We start from the raw sequence: 20770 nt of genomic DNA, 5'->3' as shown, positions 1-20770 counted from the left end.
AGAATAGCGGGGGAAGGGGATGAGAGGGGGGATGATGGAAGGGAGGGCAGGTTGGGGGGGGAGGGAAGTTGGAAGCACCCACTTTTGAAAAGGGACAGGATCAAAGTAGAGAATAGAACAAGTGGGAGGTGGGATTGGAGGGAGGGAAATATAGTCAGTCTTTTACAATATATCTACTATGTTACTGTTTTGCATTAGCCGCACATGTACAACCTATACTGAACTACTTGTCTTCCCAGTGGGGGTGGGTGGCAGGGGGGGAAGGGAATGAATCTGGAATTGAAAGTTTTAAAATCAAGTATTCAAATATGTGTGTGTGTGTATACTATTATTAATACCATCTTACATGTAATTAAGAAATAAGATATACAGGCACTGAGGCATAGAGATCCACTGGAAAAGTTGAAACGGGCATGGGAGAAAATGTGGGAGAGAGCAGATTGGAGGTGGGGATATCCTGTGGGACTGCTGTTTGGGGGGTGAATGGGTGGGGGAAAAACGGGGAGAAAATTTGTAACTCAAAATCGGGCAGAAATGAATAATGTAAATCAGAAGTTAATAAAGCATTAAAAAAAAAGAATAGCAATTGTTTTGGAGGGGTGGTGAGAGGACAGTCACATTGATGCACCATTGGCTGACCTGTGAAATGTTTTGACCATTCTGGTAAAGCAATTTGGAATTATGCCCCCCAAAAATCACTAAACTGCATATATACCCTTTGACTTGGCACTATTCTATTAGGCATCTACCCTCAAATGATCAAAGAAAGAGGAACAGGATCCATATGCACAAAAATATTTATAGCAACACTTTTTATTACAGCAAAGATCTAGAAACAAAATAGGTATTCATCAATTAGGGGATGACTGAACAAATTGTGGTAAAGCAATGTAACAAAATATTATTGCACCCTAAGAAATAGGGAAAGGAATGGATTCAAAGAAACATGGGAAGACTTCTTACAACACAAATGTATTTTGCTTGACTATACACATTTGTTACAAGAGCAGGCTCTTGTTTGGATGGGGAAGGTTATCAGTGGGAATGGGGGATAGTGATAATAATGCCCCCCCCAAAAAAAAGAAAGGAAAGAAAAGAGATCAGGAAAACATTTTTGAAACACATAGAAGAAAACAGGATGTTCAAAAAGGGACACAGACAAGAACAATAAGGTAGGTAGAACCATATTAAAGTTGATATATATTTTTAAAATCAAGCAGAGTAGATCCACACATGCAATAATTTTTCTGTTTATTGTATTTGGAAATAGTCACATTTATTCCCCAATTGATAAATGATCAAAGGATACGAAAAGTCAGTTTTCGGAGGAAGAAATTAAAGATAGCTATAATCATATGAAAAAATGCTCTAAATCACTATTGATTAGAGAAATGCAAATCAAAACAACTCTGACGTATCACTTCTTACCGGTCAGATTGTCTAACATGAGAAAACAGGAAAATGATAAATACTGGAGATGTGGGAAAATTGGAACACTGATGCATTGTTGGTGGAGTTGAGAATTGATCCAGCCATTCTGGAGAACAATTTGGAACTATGTACAAAGAGCTATAAAAATGTGCGTACCTTTTGACCCAGCAATACCACTTCTAGGGCTGTATCCCAAAGAGATCATACAAGTGGGAAAAAGGACCCATATATACAAAAATATTTAGAGCAGCTCTTTTTATGGTGGCAAGAATTGGAAATCAAGGGAATACCCATCCATTGGGGAATGACTAAACAAATTGTGGTATGTGAATGTAATAGAATACTATTATGCTATAAGAAATGAGCAAATGGACTTCATAATAACCTGGAGAGACTTGTATAAACTGATGCTGAGTGAGAGGAGCAGAAGCAGGAGAGCATTGTACAGTTACAGACACATCGTATCTGTGATGACTGACTTTGATAGAATGGACTCATCTCAGCAATGCAAGGTTCTAAGAAAACTCCAAAGGATGCATGATGGAAAAGACTGTCCACGTGCAGAGAGTCTGAATGCAGATGGAAGCAAACTACTTGCTCTGTTTTTTGTTTTGCTTTGTTTTGTTCCTTCTTCCTTGTCATTCATTCTATTGGTTATAATTCTTCTTTATAATTTGACTGTTTAATGTGAAGGCAAATGTAGAGCCTATATTGGATTGCATGGTGTCATGGGGGCAGGGGAGGGGGGAGAAGCGGGAGGAGGAGAAAATTTGGAACTCAAAAGTTTGTGGAACTGAATGTTGTCAACTAAAAGTAAATAATGAAAAAAAAGAAATGGTCACATTTAATAATGATTTTCAAGTTAATCATTTAATTTTTTTTAAAGCCTTCATATTAGCTGCTCAGGGGTCTGAATTCCAAGAATGTTTTATCAACTCTGGGTATTGCTACAGCATCATAGAATTTTAGATCTGAGAGAAACTTTAGAGAACATCTAGGTTAAGTTCTCCATTCTGCAGATGAGGAAACAAAGGCCAAAAGAGATGAAGCAATTTACCAAAGGGAAAAGAAAAACAAACGTTTTTTTCACACACACACACACAAAATTTCAGTCACAATTGCTAGTAGCAAATGTTGCGGGCATGGGATGTGACATCAGGCAAAGGAAGTTTCTTAGATGAACAAGCATGAATTGAGCTTTAAGGAAGTAATGAGTGTGTATGTAAGCATTTTCTTCTTGAGTCTATTTAGCATGTATAACAAAGGAAAGGTTTTATATAGTCATACATGTACATATATGGATTATATCAAGAAGGGAGTTCACTTTAATTTATTTCATTTTACCAAATACGTTGAGTGTCTGCTATTGGGAACCTGTCAATACAGACAATGGAAACCCAGATTTCAAAGAGCTGACAATCCAATGGGGAAGGGGGGGGGGGGGAGGAACGACCCCTTTTTTGGCTCACTGATAGGATACAATACTTTAAACAAAAAAAAATTAGGGGGGGGGGGGGGGGGGGGACAGAAAGAGAGACACAGAGAGACAGAGAGAAGGAGACAGAGAGAGAGAGGGTGACAGAGAGAGGGGGGGAGGGGAAGAGAGAGACAGAGTGAGAGAGACAGAGGGATGGAGAGAGATGTTCATACATGTATGTGATGTGGCAGAGAACAAAACCAGAATTGAAATAATTTTTTAAATATATTGTCATCTAGCAGTGGGGAGAGCCAAAAAAGGGGTAGTCACCCCCCCCCCAAGTGTCTGTAAATTATTTAAGATTAGAGTGAAGAACTAAGAGCTGATTGGCCAGCACAGACACAGTTTTCAGATAAGACATGTGGGTGGCTTGAGATATATAATGAGAGAATACTCCTCACATTAATTTTCATGTTTGAGCTTCTGGTTAGCACAACCCAGGTCATGAGTTAAGCATTAAACAAACCTGGTCTCTAAGCAAAAGGTCTGGTTCCTCAGTCATACAGGGCTAGTTTCAAGCAATGCAATAGTTTTCTCATCCATGCTTTTATATACTTGTATGTGCATATATATATATGTATGTATGTATGTATGTATATGTATACATATGTGCTTGGTTTTTTAAAAAGCATTACAATACAAATAAGAAATAGGGACAATAGAGAAATTCAAGGAAATATCATGAGAAATAGATCGTTTTCACTTGTGGGGGGGCAAGAAAGGCTTCATAGACACAGAGCCATCACTAGAAATGTTGACATCTGGGACAGGCTGGGGCGGGGGGAGCAGAAAAAAACACTCATTTAGGAGGGGAGGCAGTGCAGAAGGCAGGACAGAAACACCCTAGAGTAGCAGGGTGGAGAGGGGAAAGAAAGGAGGAAGTCATTCTGGTGGTTTACCTGGTAAAGAATTTATTAAACATACACTACTTACAAGGCATTGGGCTATGCATGGGACAAAGAAGAAACAACAAAAAATAAACAATCCCTGGCCTGGAGAAGCAGGGACTCCTACTGGGGAAAATAGACCATATAAAGAGCTTCCTGTATGTATATGTGCATAGAATTTACAAGCAAAGGACATGTTAATTAATAATCGGGGAGTTCGGGAAAGGATTTTTATAGAAAGTAACACCTGAAGAGACTCAGAGAAAGAGACAGAGGCTTATATATACAAGTGTGTATGTGTGTGTGTGTGAGTGTGTAAGCTGGAAGAAAACTAGGAATTTTTGGGGGGGGGGTCTTTTTTGGAAGGGGGAAGGCAGGGCAATTGGGGTTAAGTGACTTGCCCAAGGTCACACAGCTAGTAAGTGTTAAGTGTCTGAGGTCGGATTTGAACTCAGGTCCTCCTGACTCGGGGCCCCTGAAGCTAGGAATTCTGATAGGAAGAAGTAAAGAGGGAGCGTAAACCGAATTTGTGGAACAGAAAAAAGGAGCTTACATCTACTGTAAACACCCCAGTAAAGGTCTAAAAAATATACTAAAAGGAGCAATGATGAAGAAAAACAAAGAAATTGATCATAGAAACAATAGGAAGCTATTGAAAATTCTCAAGCAAGAGATGAACATAGCAAGATACTATTTTTAGGAAGATTTTTTTTGCCAGTGAGATGGGTTGGAGAGGAAAGAGGCTGGAAGTCAGCAGTCCAATTAGGAGGCTGGTGCAATAGTATAAGAGAGATATTCTCATGGTGATAATATGAGGCCAGAAAATAGAGGAATGAAAACGCTGTCATGGAGTAGAATCACCATGGCTTGACACCTGGATGGACATGCAGGTTGGGAAAAGAGTAGGTGATGACTAATTTGGTTAGCCATTCCCCGATCGATGGGCATCACTTTGTTTCTAGTTCTTTGCTATAAAAAAAGGTGCTGCCATGAATAGCTGCATGCATATGGGTCCTTTCCTTCAGTCATTGATCCCTTTGGTGTATTAAGTCTAGTGGTAGTATTGAGAGGGAGAGAAGGGAAGAGACTCAATTATGTGATTTTCACTTTATGAGTAACTAATCACCTCCTAAGGTTCCCAAGACATATCTGGACAACAATTTAGTGACTTGCTCAAAGATACATTGGGGACTAATAGCAAGATAACTGGGGTAAGAGATTTTCTATGATACTCTTCCCCCATATTGTCCAAAATAACTAGAAACACAGCAATTTTTTTAATGCTTTTTGGAGGGCAATTGGGGTTAAGTGACTTGCCCAAGGTCACACCGCTAATTTTTGTGTTGTGTCTGAGGTTGGATTTGAACTCAGGTCCTCCTGACTCCAGGGCCTGTGCTCTATTCGCTGAGCCACCTTGCTGCCCCCAATAAAGCAAATTTTAAAAAGAAAAACACCAAGATCAATAGCAATGAAAAAAGGAAAACAAAAGTAAATTCCCAGGAGAAAACCTTGACAGGAAAATCCAGCAAAGAGTCTGAGGAAATGAGCAAGCAAAGACACACCCCAAAACAGTTCAATACAATGGGGCAAGAGAATCCCAAGAGAAAACTGGGGGAAACGCTGCTTCAATAAATTCCACCTCAGATATTTAACATGAGTAACATTGGACAAGTCAATTAGCTCCCCCATTTTCCTCTTCTGTAAAAGGAGGGACCGGTACTGAATTATCGATTCTCTTCTAGAGCTAGATTTATGATTCTGTGAATTACAATTTAAAGCTGAGAAAAGAAAAGGGAATGACTAACAGAGCCTCACGAGAGTAATGAAAAAACCAAATAAAAAAAATTGAAGGGAGGAATGAAATTTGCATTGTTAATGAAAAACTTGGAAAGAGAATAGAAAACTTAGGCCAAAAGCTGAAACATGTTAGCAAAAGAGTGGACATCCTGGGGAAAAAAGTGGAGACAAGATTTGAAAAAAAAAAATCAACGATATAACAATAAATTTTGGAGTGAAAATCAAAAGATGACAAAATTACAAGCCACAATGAATCAACAAAACAATCAATCTTGCAAACAGCAATCAAGACAAATTCCTAAGGACTTATGATGAAACACTACTATTCAGTTCCAGAGAAAGAACTGACGGAATCAATGAAGATTAAAGCTTTTGTTTACTTTCATTATTTTTTGCTGTTCTGTGTTTTCTTTTACAAGATAATTAATATGGAAATGTTTTACATTAACTGCACGAGTATAACCTAGGTCAAATTGTTTGCCTTCTCAATGAAAGAGGGAGGAAGGGAGGGAGGGAAAGAATTTGGAACTCTAAGTTTTAAGAAACAAATCTTAATATTGTTTTTACGTGTAATTGAGGGGAAAAAATATTAAATAATTTTTTTTAATGTCCAAGAGTCCTTCTATCCACCTTCAAAATAGTTCCCTGCCTACATGTCAAAAGACACTTGGTATTAGAATCTAAACGTTGATTGAGTGGAAACTAAAAACTTCTCTGGAGTAGAGACCTGATTACATGTCTCCAGATATTCAATAACATTTCCAGTCTTCATGGAGAGACTCAGGACAGCTTAGATACTTCTGCACAGTATCTGGCAATTATTATTATTATTATTACTGACCTGGAACAGCACTTCTCCACTATTCACAGCTTACCTGATCACAATTTGACTTGCAGAGCAGGACTCCTACAGGGTCAGCAAGAGTTTTAAGTCTCAGAAAATAAGGGCCACTGTTCACACCTGTGGGCCACACAGGTGCCAAACAATATCAGAAGAGAGTTGAGCAATGCCCGGTAAGGACATGATCAAGATCTGGGGTTTCTTTGTCATTCGTTCATTTCTTTATGTCAAAAGATATGAATTAATGATGTTTGGGTTACTGATAACTTCTGACCACTTCTCACTTTGACTGTCAAAGTCAGTACCTGAAATATGTATGTGGTTTACTGCAAACGAAAGATACAATTGTGGGAAGGTGAAGGGGAAAGAAAGAGGTCATCGAGATCACAGATGTGGCATGTTTCTCATTTCCCTAACCTTTCCCTTTCCTTGTTCTTGTCACGTCCAACTCTTTATGATACCATGGACCATATTGTCCGTGGGGTTTTTATGGCAAAGATACTGGAGTGGTTTGACATTTCCTTCTCCAGTGGATTCAGGCAAACAAAGGTTAAGTTATTTGCCCAAAGTCACACAGTGTCTGAGACCTGATTTGAACTCAGGTCTTCCTCACTCCAGGCCCAGCACACTATCCACTGAGCCACCTATTTGCCTCTTAGGCAAACAGAGGTTAAGTGACTTGCCCAGGGTCACAGAGCTATTGTGTCTAAGCTCAAATTTGAAGTGAGGTCTTCCTGACTCTAGGCCCAGCACTCTGTCCATGGAGCCATCTAAGCGCCATTTCGCACCTATTCTTAATTTCCCCAGTATCTCTCTCCTCCTGTATCCAACATTCTTTCTTTGCTTCTGTTAATTACTTCATCTCCAATTCTAGTTACAAATATGGACTTCTTCCTTATTTCAACATGTTATCATTTCTAGGAGCCCTGACTAGTTTTTTACACAGAGATGGAGTAAGCAAGTGCTTACGTGATGTAAATTAAGAAGGACTGAAAGGTCCTTCTGCCCAAGAGATTTCCTCCTACTGCCCTGTTCTAGATGCATGAAAATTCTACCACTGGATCCTCTTAAACTGAAATACCCTGGGAAGAGATTTACACATAGAACCAATACACCATAGTATGACTCCTTTCCAATGTAAAAGCAATGTCCATCAGAATCAAATCAATTTTCAAAGAACATTTACTCAGGTACCTTATTAAGAAAGATACAGTGTGTTAAGTACCATGGGGGATATTCTGGAAAAAATCCCTGCCCTCGGGAAACTAGCATTGTAGTTATAAAAATAAGGCATATACACATGAAAATAGCTACCGTATAAGAAGGCAGGCCTACATCTTTCATAGAACAGTCGATGGGCATGGCATCCAAAAACTATCACAAAGGGCAACTTTAAGTTGTATCCCCTAAGAAAATTGGAGGGAGATGCCCATGATGGGACATACCTTAAGTATATAACAGCTAATGACTTAGTTACCAATTATCACTCTCCTAGAAATTAGCCTGACTAGGACAGAAGATAAGGTGAGGGTGGGGGGAGAGTGTGGAAAAAAAGGTAGAAGAGACTAAAGAGATTTTTGTTAGAAGAAGCAGAATACCCCAAAAATGCTTTACAGTTTTTCTCAGGGCTAATCCTATCAATCTTCTTCCCCTTTATCTTCCCTCTCATTTCTTCCTCGTCCTGCTTCCATTCTCCCATTCTCCCATTTCGTTTTTTTCTCATTTTCTGCTCTCCCCAATCTCTTTTGCTCTCCCATGTTTTTTTTTTTTTTCCCTCTATAGCCAAGGTGGCACCAGTAGTCATTATCAGAGACCAGTTCTTTCTGGTTCAAGTCCAATTCTTCTGGTTCCACATTCATTTCACTTTCCACTCTTCCCATTGTTTTAGTGGATTTGGAATTTTAAAACAACTGTAAAGTCTTAATGAGGGAAATTCATAGAAAGGGGTGGTAGCATTTAAAAAAAAAAAACAGGAAGCGTCAGAGGATATAAGGGGAAAACAAATTCTCAAGAGGGAGTGGTCCAGTTCTGCCTGTGCTCAGAAGACAGAAAGCCTGCCTGCCCAGCTGCACTGTGGGAACTTAAGGAAAGGAAGAGGTCCCCAGTACTAAGGAGTAAGTTCTTTACCTTGCAACTATATTGCACATTTTTCATTTTGAAGCTCAATTAGAACTGCTTCTGGGGCAGCTTTTTCTCATAGGTCACAGGCAGCCAGGTGTTTTGCTGGGTGGGTAGTGGCAAGTATGTTATCAGGGTATGGGGCAGTTGTTGAGAGAAGTAATAACATTGGAAATTCCAAGAGAGGTTCAGTGGGAATTATGGTGTACTTATTTCATCCTTTTTCAAACTGAGACTTTCATCATAAAAGAACTGACTTGTAAAAAACAATTAAACTGGTTAATGGAGTAAATTTTCCCTTCTTCAAATTTTGACAAGTTGACTGACAGTCAATGTGAATTTATTTAAGTTACTATATTCCAGGTACTGTGCTGAGGGGACAAAGAAAGACAAAAACAACCTAATGGGAAAAACAATGTCCAAACAAGATACATTCGGGATAAGTCAGAGGTAATCTCAGAGGAAAGGTAGTAGCATGAAAGGGGACTGGGAAAGACTTAAATGAGGTGGAATTTTAACTGAGACTTGAAGGAAGCCAGAAGGAAGAGACAACATTCGGGAGAGTCTGTGAAATTGCCCAGAGTTTTGCAAGGAGTCTTTGGAATGTAGAGTGCCTGGAGAGGAAGAAAGCAGGAAAGAGGAAGAAAGACTGGAAAGGCAGAAAGAGGCCAGATTAATATGGGTTTAAAAACTCATCAGTCAATTAATCTTAAGAATTTACTAGGTCGGGGGCTCAGTGAACAGAGCACCAGCCCTGGAGTCAGAAGGACCTGAGTTCAAATCCAGCCTCAGACACTTGACACACTTACTAGCCATGTGACTTTGGATAAGTCACTTAACCCCAGTTGCCCTCCAAAATCTAATAAGAATAATAATAATAATTTACTAGGTGCCAGGCACTATGCTAATAAGTTCTGAAAACAGCGTGTAGATTAAGCTTAAAAGTAAATTATTGATTGCAGTTTACTATGAGCCCCTGAGCCTCTGGTTCAAGTTCCCAATCCCCACAAGAGTCTGCAGATTACAGTACTCTCTGAAGCCTGCTTGGGAGACGTCCTTTATAGTTTTATGGAGATGAAAGGTGATATGTTGAGAATGGGAGAACTACAGAAGAACAGTTTACATCGCCTCGTTCAAGGTGGGGAACCCGCAGCCTCGAGGTCACGTGTGGTCCTCTAGGTTTTCAGGTGCCGCCCTTTGACTGCATCCAAATTTCACAGTTCTGTTTGGATTCAGTCAAAGGGCTGCACTTGAGCACCTAGAAGGCCACGTGTGGCCTCGAGGCCGCTGGCTCCTGCCCCTGGACTAGTCACTTTGTGGGCAATTCCAGAGCATGGGTAAGAGTACTGGAACATCCCCAGTCTTTTGTATCCTGGAGAACCCTAAATTCTAGCCTGTTCCAATCCTATATATTACCCAGATAGGTGGTAACTGGCAGAGTAGGCACTTCTCTGTATGATGTGATTCAAAATGCATCAGAAAACCTTTCCCTTCCCTAAAGAACATCTCTCTTACCTGCTCTCTAGCATCTGAAACTCCAATATGAATTTGTTTCTTTAAAGTCAACTTTTTGTTCCGTGTTCAATTCAATTCAATTCAGCAAGTGTTTATTTATCACCTAAGGAAAATATTAAGTACTTCGCCCTTGAAGAACTTACATTATACTGGATGGATATGACATGTGCACAGAAAAGAATAATACGTGACTCAGGATGAAGGAAGCAAAAGAGAATAGAGTAAAATGTGCCAAGATGGTGAGTGATATGGACAAGATACTATAAAAGTGCAGATGAGGGAGAGAGCATTTCAGGCCAGGGAGATCAGGGGAGAAGTGATCAGACAAAATGTTCTAGGAATGCTTGAGAAGGGAGAGCACTAATCATGGGAAAGAGAAAGGAAGCTTTGATGAAAGAAGGGGTACCTGAGCTGAGTCTTGAAAGAAGATAAGGATTCTAAAAGACAGAGATAGGCATGTATTTCAATCATGGATTATGGCCTGTACAGGGCCCTAGGCATAGGAGCCAGCATGGTGAGGGTGGGGGACAACCAGAAGTCCAGTTTCATTGGAAAATTTACTGCCATGAAAGGGGATGGTGTGAAATGAATCTGGAAAATTAGGTTGGAACCATATGGTAACATATCAAGTGCCATGATAAAGTATTTTAGTATATATTTTATATTTATATATAAACATATATACTTATTTTATATATAGTATATATAAATATAAGTAAACATTTATATATAAATATATATATTGATACGTATTTTTTAATATAAAGTATTTGTAATTTATCCTTTAGCCAACAGGAAACTCTAAAGAATTTGGAGAAGGAAAGTGATATGATCAGATTTGTGCCTTGGGAAGATTACTTTGTCATCTAGAAGGATGGATAAATGTGAATGTACTTGAGAAAGTTGACAATTTAAGCCTTATCAGTCATTTTCATACTAGCATGTATGACTTCGAGTTTTTTTCCTGAGAGGAGGTCTCAGTGCTGAAACAGATAATGAGATTTTAAAAACACTACATAAGTTATATAAGATTGAGAGAGAGAGAGAGAAATTGGAAGAAAGTATCATTTGAAAGAGGTTTCTGGGAGCGCCAAACTTTATCCTCTTTTGCTTTATAGTTTTGTGTAAAGTTGACTCCCAAGACTAGAAATCCAGTTAAGGCCATGAAATTTGAGAGACCTCTATCTAGGATTCTTACCACATACAAGAGCTACCCTGGGCACTTATCAATGTGGCTGAAATTGTATCTCTCCCTCCATATACTCTCTGGTCATATTTCTCATTATGCAAACCAGGAATGGCCACAGGAAAGGGCCTGCCTTTGTCACAAGGTAAATCAGTATAAAAAGCAATCAGATCTATTTGGTAACTTGTGGGACGTCCCTTAAAAAGAAAAAAACAACAGTTGTGGCATTTACAGATGTTTGACCACGAGCAGAAGTCTGTTGGGACTTTTCTAAAGTGTAAGAACAAAATTAGGATGAGAGTGAGGAACAGAAAGCAGGAGAAAGGGAAACAGAACTAGAGGGCATGGAAAGGGGAGTGGACTGGGAAGTAGGAAGGAAGGATAAAAAAGAAATGCCCCAAAGTCACCACTAAGTGGTTTGGAAGGAAAAATAAGAACAGCATGAATGAAGCTCACAGCCCTCACTTATACAGTACTGTAAGCCTCTCGACAATCCAAAGAAGCAAAGAGTTTGTGTGAAGATGGGGGTTTCTCCCAATGATCCAAAAGCTGCTCCAGAATAGGAGTGGAGTAAAAAGGGGACGTTACTCCTGACTGATGAGAGAGAGAAAGAGGTGTTTATATAGATATGATACAGACAGATTAGATGACAAATAGATAGACGAAAAGACTCGATAAAAGCAGGAATCTGTGCCAAGTGAATGGAGGACAATGACCTTGCCACCTTTGCTTTGCTTTTATTTTGATGCAATTTCATTTACTTTCCAAGACAGAGAGAACTTTGAGAGTAAAGCAGTCATTTGTTTTGTTTTGTTTTGATTTTTGGAGGGGGGGAGGTAGGGTAATTAGGGTTAAGTGACTTGCCCAAGGTCACACAGCTAGATTTTTCTGTTAAGCGTGTGAGGCTGGATTTGAACTCAGGTCCTCCTGACTCCAGACCCAGTGCTCTGTTCACTGCACCACCTAGCCACCCTGAGAGTAAGGCAGTCTTTAGACCTTTGCTTCCTGCAGTTCCTATGAGGGCCTTGTGGCAAAGTCTCCTGAAATTGTTTTGAAGCCAGCACACATTTCCCATAAAGGGTTGAAAGGATTTTCTAACCCCAAGTCAGATAAATTACCTGTGGCAATAGACTACAATTCAACAACAGATGCAGGGTATTAAAAAGAAAAGAGGCAATCTTGGCTTACAGACCCTGTGGCTAATTTTTGTTCAGCAGACCAATTCTTTCAGCATGATTAATGAAGCATCAACATGTCTGTATCAGGGAGAGCCATTCTAGTGACTTTATCCTAATCAAATAGAATCAACCTGATAGCAGGTGGCTATAAAGAGATAAAGCATGGGCAGCTAGGTGGTGCAGTGAATAGAGCACCGGCCCCGGACTCAGGAGGACCTGAGTTCAAATCTGGCCTCAGACACAACACAAAACTAGCTGTGTGACCTTGGGCAAGTCACTTGACACCAATTGCCCTACCTTCCCCTCTCCAAAAAACAAACCAAAAAAAACTTTGTTGGGGTGGTTAGGTAGCACAGTGCATAGAGCGCCAGCCCTGGAGTCAGGAGGACCTGGGTTCAGATCCAGCCTCAGACATTTAACACACACAAAAACTAGCCATGTGACCTTGGGCAAGTCACTTAACCCCAGTTGCCCTCCAAAAAAGCAGAAAAAAAAAAAGAGATGAAGCCCAGAGGCTGGTAGCAGGGAGGCTGCCCAGGAGTGACTGAGTTCAAGAGAGCAATGCAACTGTGCGACATATGTCCACTGTATCACATGAACTTCCAAGAAAGGCATGTGTTAACACACAAAGATGTCTCTGACAAACATTCAGCATGATACGTGTTATATTTTACTGGATCCACCATTTGGGGGTCCAAATAAAACCTTTTATCTGTTTTATTGTTGTTACTACTGTGCCAATCTGTGAGCTAGGCAGTGTGAGGACCTTCCAGAATGGAAACTGCTTCCACTGACACAGATCAGCAACCCATCTGTACCTTACGGTTTTAAAGAATTGTCTGATGTGCTGAAAGGTCGTGACTTGCTCGTGGTGATGGAAGATATCGGAGACAAAACTTGAACCCCCACCTTTCCTGACTCTAAGACCCTCTAGCCATTGTCATGCTGCTTTTCCATTTGTAATTAAGACCAGGGGAGTCTTTTGATCACAATTCTGATCTGCTCCTATGTAAATAGGAACTCCCTGTTGGGTCAAGAAGCAAATAGAATCCCTCTCTCCACTGCCTGTTGTTCCAGCTCCAGTCTAGATGAAAGGGATAATGAGGTTGTTTGGGGCTTTTTGCTTTTTGGAGGTACTTGGGGTTAAGTGACTTGCCCAAGATCACATGACTATTTTTTTGTGTTAAGTGTCTGAGGCCCGATCTGAACCCAGGTCCTCCTGACTCCAGGGCCAGTGCTCTATTCACTGTACCACCTAGCTGCCCCCGATAATGAGGTTTGCTCTCTTATTTCTTTGTAGTTCATTTTTAGATTCATTTTAGTCTCTTCTAGTGAATCCTAGCAGTTGGTATATAATGGAGAAGCATTTTAAGCAAGGGAGTCTCTGGTGCACCTGTCCTCCCCCCGCCCCCCCCCCATTTTCAGAAAGTTTTTTTTAATTTAAAAATATTAAAGTTACTTTTTAAAAAAACTAACATTTATTTTTTTCTCTTTTTCACACCTCTTCCCCTCCCCAGAAAAGGAAAAAAAACTTTATAACAATTACACATATCAAGCAAAAAAAACCTTTGACACCTGTCATGCCAAAGCTGAATGATTAAGTCTATTTGGTGCATCCCCCTTGTGTCAGGAGGTGGAGAGCATTCCTCATCATGGGTGAATGATTGATCAAGGGGCTTAAATCTTTCAAAATCAGTTGTTTCTATAATGTTGTTCTAGTATAGATTATCCTGGTTCTTTTCACTTCATGGTACATCAATTCATACAGCTTTTCCCAAGTTCTTCTGAACCGTCTCCACTGCTTCTTACGGCACAACAGTATTGTATTATATTCATAAACCATCATTTGTGCAACTGTTCAGTTGATGGGCATTGCCTTAGTCTCCAGTTCTTTGGCACCATGAGAAGAGCTATAAGTTTCTTTCCTACTATTAAAAATGAGATTTTTATTGAGTCAAAGGGTGTGCACAAACATTGTGTGATGATCAAAAATCAACTCTGATAGATTTAGCTCTTCTTAGTAATACAATGATCCAAGACAATTCTTCCCCCGTCCCCCAAGGCAATCAAAGTTAAGTGACTTGCCCAGGGTCATACAGCTAGTAAGCATAAAGTGTCTGGGGCCAGACCTAACTGCGTCTCCCAGCTCAGCACTCTATTCACTGCACTATTTAGCTGCTCTTAATCCAAGACAATTCTAAAAGACTCATGATGGAAAAAGTTATTCACATTCAGGAAAGAACTCCAGAGTCTGAATGCAGATCAAAGCATACTATTTTCACTTTTTTCTATTCTTTCTCATGGTTTTTCCTTTTTGTTTTGATTCCTCTCTCACAGCATGACTAATGTGAAAATATGTTTAATGTGTTTGCACATGTATAACCTATATCGGATTGCTTGCCATCTTGGGGAGGGAAAAAAATTTGGAACCCAAAATCTTATAAAATGAATGTTGAAAACTATCTACATGCAATTGGAAAAAATAAAACACTATTTACAAACATCAACAAAAGCGGGGGGGGGGGGGGGGTATGTACAGTTTAGTAACTTTAGGGGCATTGTTTCTAATTTCATGAAAAAGACTTTCGCCCAGATTTGTCCAAGGATCACTCTTCTGCCTCTCAGAAATAGATTCAGTTGATTAGTGTTCTAATCCCTAAGGGTACCCAAAAGAGAGAGGGTCCAGAACACCTGACTCTCTGATTTGGAATGGTGTTCTTATATGAGAGTATCCATGGAGATGTAAAATTAGTTGGGACAAGAGTTTGGGTTTGAGTCCTGGTTCTACCACCATTGAGTTATGTAACTTTATTCAATTTATTCATACTCTCTGAGCTATAGTTCCTTTATAAAACATGATCTAGAAGGGGTGAAAGGTTCCTTCCATCTCTGACATTCTGGGAAAAAGTTTGGGTGGTTTTTGTTTGCTTTTAAAAAACAAATACGTTCTTTCCTCCCCTGTTGGTTATGTTGAGGTCTAGGGGTTCTGGGAACCCCAAAATTAAAGGGCAACAGACATGGGTCATGCCTCAAAAGAATTCAATCCAAGCCTTCTTTCAGTCAGAGACAAGGTTTATTAAAACACTGGATGGGGTGGGCAGGATTTTAAGAATCTGAGCATTTGTGGCACTTGTGTTAACAAGCAGGCCAGACTCCCAGGGATCAGAGCACTTTAATGGAGGCAAGATAGACCTTTTATACAGTAAGAATGTGGGATGATGTGATCTAGGAGTAGCTAAGTTGTCTGGAGTGACTGGGAGGTAACAAACCTGCAGTAACAGAGAAAGGCTCTAGATGGAATCAAGGAGTGGCAGTCTAGCATGGGGCCAGGTACAGACAATGAGGGTCACAATGAAAGGGCAGTTGAAAGGATTAACTCGGAAGGGCCAGATGCCCCCACTAGGGACCTGAGCCACATGGGAAAGTCCAGGGCCTTTTAGGGTTTCATCTTTAGTGCCCCATCAGTTAGAGAACAAACTAAGAAAAGAGGTGAAATAACTTTGGGTTCACAACATGCAAGCATTTCAAATGTGTAAAAATGCCATGAGAATAGGGAAGGAAGAAGAGAAACATTGAGAAGAATAATGCCTAAAGACCCCAGACCCAGCACTGTGGTTCTGTTCAGCGCTTGGCTTCTGTTCTCCTCTTTTGACCCCATTCCCATCCCAGCAACTACGGTTCTTCCATCTCTGTAGTTCAGGACAGTTTGACTCTAAATATTTCCAGCTGCTCCACTGGGGACCCAACCAACCAGTTCTAGCTGGGCAACACTCCCTCCCTCCCTCCTTTCTTTCCTCCCTCCCTTACCTGTGGGTGCTCAGCCCAAAGGAATGTAAATGTTGATGGCTAAAACCTAGCCAGACATCTTGGGATTTAGGTTTGGGGCTAGATTTCTTTCTTAAAGATCATGCCTTAAACCCAATTCATCTGGCTCTCATTGATTGTCCACAATAGGTCCCAGTCCAAGCCCCACTTAGTAGTCCTAGTTTGGGCACTGATGGCTCAGAGTGAATGTAACTGGTAATTGCTTCTGTTTGGGCTGGAAACCCTGAGGGTCTTCTCCCCCCAGATTGTGTGGTTTGGGGTTTTTTAACTATTAGGTAAAAAGGACCATTCCTTGGTTCATTTCATGCCCATCCTTAAGCATTGAATGGGCATTGCCTCAAAGTGAGAGCTCAGAGAGACTTTAGCTTACAAAGGCCAAGGTCTCCCAGAGGCCAACTCTAGTTGTCCTGGTCTATAGCTTGCCACTGGACCCAGATGACTCCAGAGGATACAGTGAGGCTGGTGACTTTTCACAGCCCGGCCTCACTTAAATCCAATTCACTTGCAAGTCATGGCATCACCTCCCTGATGCCATGGTCCTCTTGGAGAACAAAGGTCAAACAATAACAAGCCTTTCCAAGCTGTTTTTCTTTACCATGTTATCATCTTCGCCAAAATTGTTCTCCTGGTTCTATTCTCTGTGTTCTTTGATTCAGACCACCCACGGTGGTTACGGTGCAATAACAAATAACACACTGTAATATATTCCATTATATCATGTATCACACTTAAATGTACTTCTTTACACTTATCAGACGTGCTCGTTAAAATGGAGAGTCTAGGCAGAATCAGCCAATTAAGGGAGAGACTGTAGGGGCGGGGGGTGCTTCCAAAGTCAATAGTTCAGGGGTGTAATGTTGAAGTCTCCTAATGTAAGGGCAGGAGAGGGAAAGAGAGAGAAAAAAAAATGTGAGCTCTTATTGAGAGAAGGAGAATATTTTGGAGTCTAAGAAACTACCACCAAAAATTGGATTGGGTAAAAATTCAGATACCATGAATCTCAAAGGAATACCCACACACAAAGAATGCTAAACACCAGAGCTCTCAGATGGGCATTTGACAAAAACTTCAAACAGGACTCAGTAATTTCACAACTATTACAGTCTGATAAGCTCTGATAAACTTTAGAATATAAAGCGGTTCACAGGACTGCTAATTAGGCATCTTACGCTTCACTTTAGCACCACTGTTCACACTCTTCCTTGTACACATCTACTAGTAGAATGGCTAGACTCAGACCAACTTTATTGTGAATATTTTCTCTGATACAGAAGTTTTCCATGACAAAACCCCTCCTAGTGGCAGGTAGAACAAAGAACTCCCAAAGGCTCCATTTAAAGAGGACTCGGGCACCAGCCAACTCCTTGGACAGACCCTCATGTCCCAGGTCACTTACTTTCCCTCTTTCCCTTGCTGAGGAGCGAACAATCCTGCTCAGGACATGGTGACTGCCAAATGAGTGATCCAGGAAGCAAATGCCTTAAAGAAACAGTCTCTAGGGCAGCTGAGTGGGGCAGTGGATAGAGCATTGGTCCTGGAGTCAGGAAGATCTGAATGCAAATCCAGCATCAGACACTTACCAGTTGCATGACCCTGGACAAGTCATTTAATCCTGATTTCTTCTTAAAAAAAGAAGCAGTGCTAAACTTTTTGTATTACTGACTGAAATGGAGTTGAATCTAAGTCAGTCCCTGGTGGTGTTAAGCCATCACCCTGACTGCTGTAGTGTGCTGGGTAAGCAAGATGCACAATAATACAAATCTATGGAGACTTCCTATCCCCATCTTGTTTGAACAGATGTTGTTAATCATCTATACTATATGTCATCTGGGCAGCTAGGTGGCCCGATGGATAGAGCAGGGCCTACAGCGAGGAAGACTCATCTTCCTGAGTTCAAATCTGGCCTCAGACACTTACTAGCTGTATGACCTTGGGCAAGTCACTTCATCCTGTGTGCCTCAGTTTCCTCATCTGTAAAATGAACCAGAGGTTCCAGAACCTTTGTCAAGAAAACACCAAAAAGGGGTCACAAAGAGTTAGGCACGATTGAAAAGCAAACAAATGTGTGACCTTGGGCAAGTTACTTAACCCCAATTGCCCTACCTTCCCCCTCCAAAAAAGCAAAAAAAAAGAAAAGAAAAAAAATGAACAAAATTGAATGGGCTGCCTCAGGAGGTAGTGAGTTTTCTTTCTCTTGAGGCCTTCTTGCAAAAGCTAATGGAAATCTAGTCAGGTAGATCCCTTTCAGATATGCTTTGAAATAGAGGTAACTTCGAACTCAGAGATTCTGTGAATGTTTCCATGACTTCTGCTGCCAAGAAACACAGTCAGAGACTAGGTCTTGTGAAATCCCAGAGGTATACTTGCTACCTGTTATCTCTTCCTGTTTCAGATCTTCAGATCCAGTACTGAGGAGTAGCTCCATGGCAGACCTGATAACCTTCATTTGGTTCTCAATGTTACTAACCCTAACACACAGCCAAATACCAACACAGGAGGGTAAGTATGAGGTTATAAGTGATTTTTTAAATCTTTTTATTTGTCCTTGAAGTTTTGAAATATTTTCTTTTTCTGGGAACCTGGAAATGTTTACCTTGATTCAGAATTATCATTCCAGCATTAAACTTGTTAAGGTTTGTTATTATTAATTTTTGTTAGTTATCTCTCATTGGGCTAATTAGCTATTGTTAAATTATTGTTAGCTATTCCTTGCTGGGCTGACTAGAAAGCTTTAAAATGTTGATATGATATGATTGTCTCATTGGGCAGTGGAAAGAATGTTGGGTTTGAATGACATAGGTTCAGATCTCAGCTATTCCACTTACTGCTTCTGCAGCCTTGGGTAAGTCACTGAAATTCTCTGAGTCTCAGTTTTCCTATTTGTGAGATTAGGGAAGGCTGACCTATGGTTAATTAAGATCCCTTTTAGTTCAAAATATGTGATCTTATGATCTTGGCTCTCAGGGGCAGGAGGCCAAAGGACTAGATTTGTGCTACTGACAACAAAGTCCATCATCTTCAAGACAGGAATTGTATTATGACAAATGCTGATTGTGTGCCCCTATCTTCACCATTTTGAAATTTTAAAGGTATCTTAAGAGAAAAGAGGGAGTAGTAGCCGTGCCTGTTTTTAAAAATAAATTTTAGTGGTAACTTTTATTTTTACACCGCTTAAATTCCTCCCTTCACTTCTTCTAGGAAAGTCTCCCATATAGCAAAGAATTTTTTTTTAAAGAAATAAAAGACAAATCAGGAAAACCAAATAACAGTGAAAAAATATAAAAATATATGCAATGTTCCACACCCACTTCACATCTTTACAAAGGAGTAAAGGGTGGTGTCTTCTCATATCTCTTCTTTGGTGCTGGCTTATTCTTTATAATAAGAATAAATGTGTGGGGTGGCCAGGTGGCTCAGCGAGTAAGAGCACCAGCTTCAGTGTCGGGATGAGCTGGAGATCAAATCCCGGGCTCAGATACTCAGCACCACACCCAGAAATAACTGGCCGTGTAACCTTGAGCAAGTTACTTAACCCCGATTGCTTAAAAAAAAAAAAAAAGAATAAATGTGGCAGGGAGGCAGTCCAGGGTATAGAGCACTAGGCTTGGAATTAGAAAGATTCGTCTTCATGAGTTCAAATCTGTTCACAGACACTTACTAGCTGGGGGTCACGGGCAAGTTACTTGACTTTGTTTGCCTCAGTTCCTCATCTGTAAAATGAACTGTAGAAGGCAATGGCAAACCACTCCAGTAACTTTGTCAAGAAAGTCTCAAAACTGGGTTGTGAAGAGTCAGATACAACTGAACATATTCTTCATAATTTCTGCAATATTCTTTTGTATTATTTTATGGTGGTTGTTATTATGTTGCTATAGTTATTGCATATATCGTTTTCCTGTCTCTGCTTATTTCATTTTGCATCAGTTCATGTAATCCTTCTCTGCTTCTCAGTACTTATCATTGGACAGGTTTGTCATTTCTTATAGCATTGCAATTATATTCCATTATAATTATAATATAATCCATTATATTCACATACCACAACTAGTTTAGCCATTATTATTTAATCTGTGGGCATTTACTTTATTTCCATTTCTTTTGTTTTCCTTGGGGACATCCCTTTATTTTCCAATTTTAAAAGGTAGGAATACAAAGGATTACACATTGTGAACAATCAGAGACCTCAAGTATCATTTAGTAGGAACCTCTCATTTTAGAGAGAAGAACACTAAGGCTAAGGAAAGAAAATGAATAAGTCAGGGTCACACAGTAAGGCAAAGGTAGCCAGCACTGTACCAGACCTCTCAGGGGACAGGGGTGGGGCTGATCAAGGGTTATAGCTGAGTCTTCTCTTGGCCTTGGGATGAGGTCTGACTGAGCGTTAAAGAGGGTAGAAGGCCGACGATCTTTGGTTTGGGGGCTGTCCTATCATCTGACTGGGAGTGATGTAGGCCCCTGGCTTCTGGATCTGTTTGGGCACCAAGTCGGGCAGGAACTGACCACTGGAGCAGCCAA

At 40.4% G+C, this 20770-nt stretch overlaps 1 protein-coding gene across 1 annotated transcript in view; it reads left to right on the top strand.

Annotated features, from left to right (window-relative positions):
* The first annotated feature begins 8415 nt into the window (after nucleotides 1–8415).
* IL3RA (interleukin 3 receptor subunit alpha) overlaps nucleotides 8416–20770 on the top strand; it is a 61115-nt gene continuing 48760 nt past the window's right edge. Inside the window, exons 1-2 of the mRNA XM_069072893.1 lie at nucleotides 8416–8547; nucleotides 18648–18754. Coding sequence (XP_068928994.1) covers nucleotides 18679–18754 — 76 coding nt within the window. The 5' untranslated portion in view covers nucleotides 8416–8547; nucleotides 18648–18678. The remainder of the gene's footprint in view (nucleotides 8548–18647; nucleotides 18755–20770) is intronic.

Source organism: Petaurus breviceps, unplaced genomic scaffold, assembly GCF_028583685.1.
Source record: "Petaurus breviceps papuanus isolate PSGF00001 unplaced genomic scaffold, PetGlider_PUasm1.0 90849, whole genome shotgun sequence".
In the NCBI taxonomy this organism is placed as follows: Eukaryota; Metazoa; Chordata; class Mammalia; order Diprotodontia; family Petauridae; genus Petaurus; species Petaurus breviceps.
Note: the sequence above shows the minus strand (reverse complement) of the source record. Positions and strands in the feature narration are given on the sequence as shown.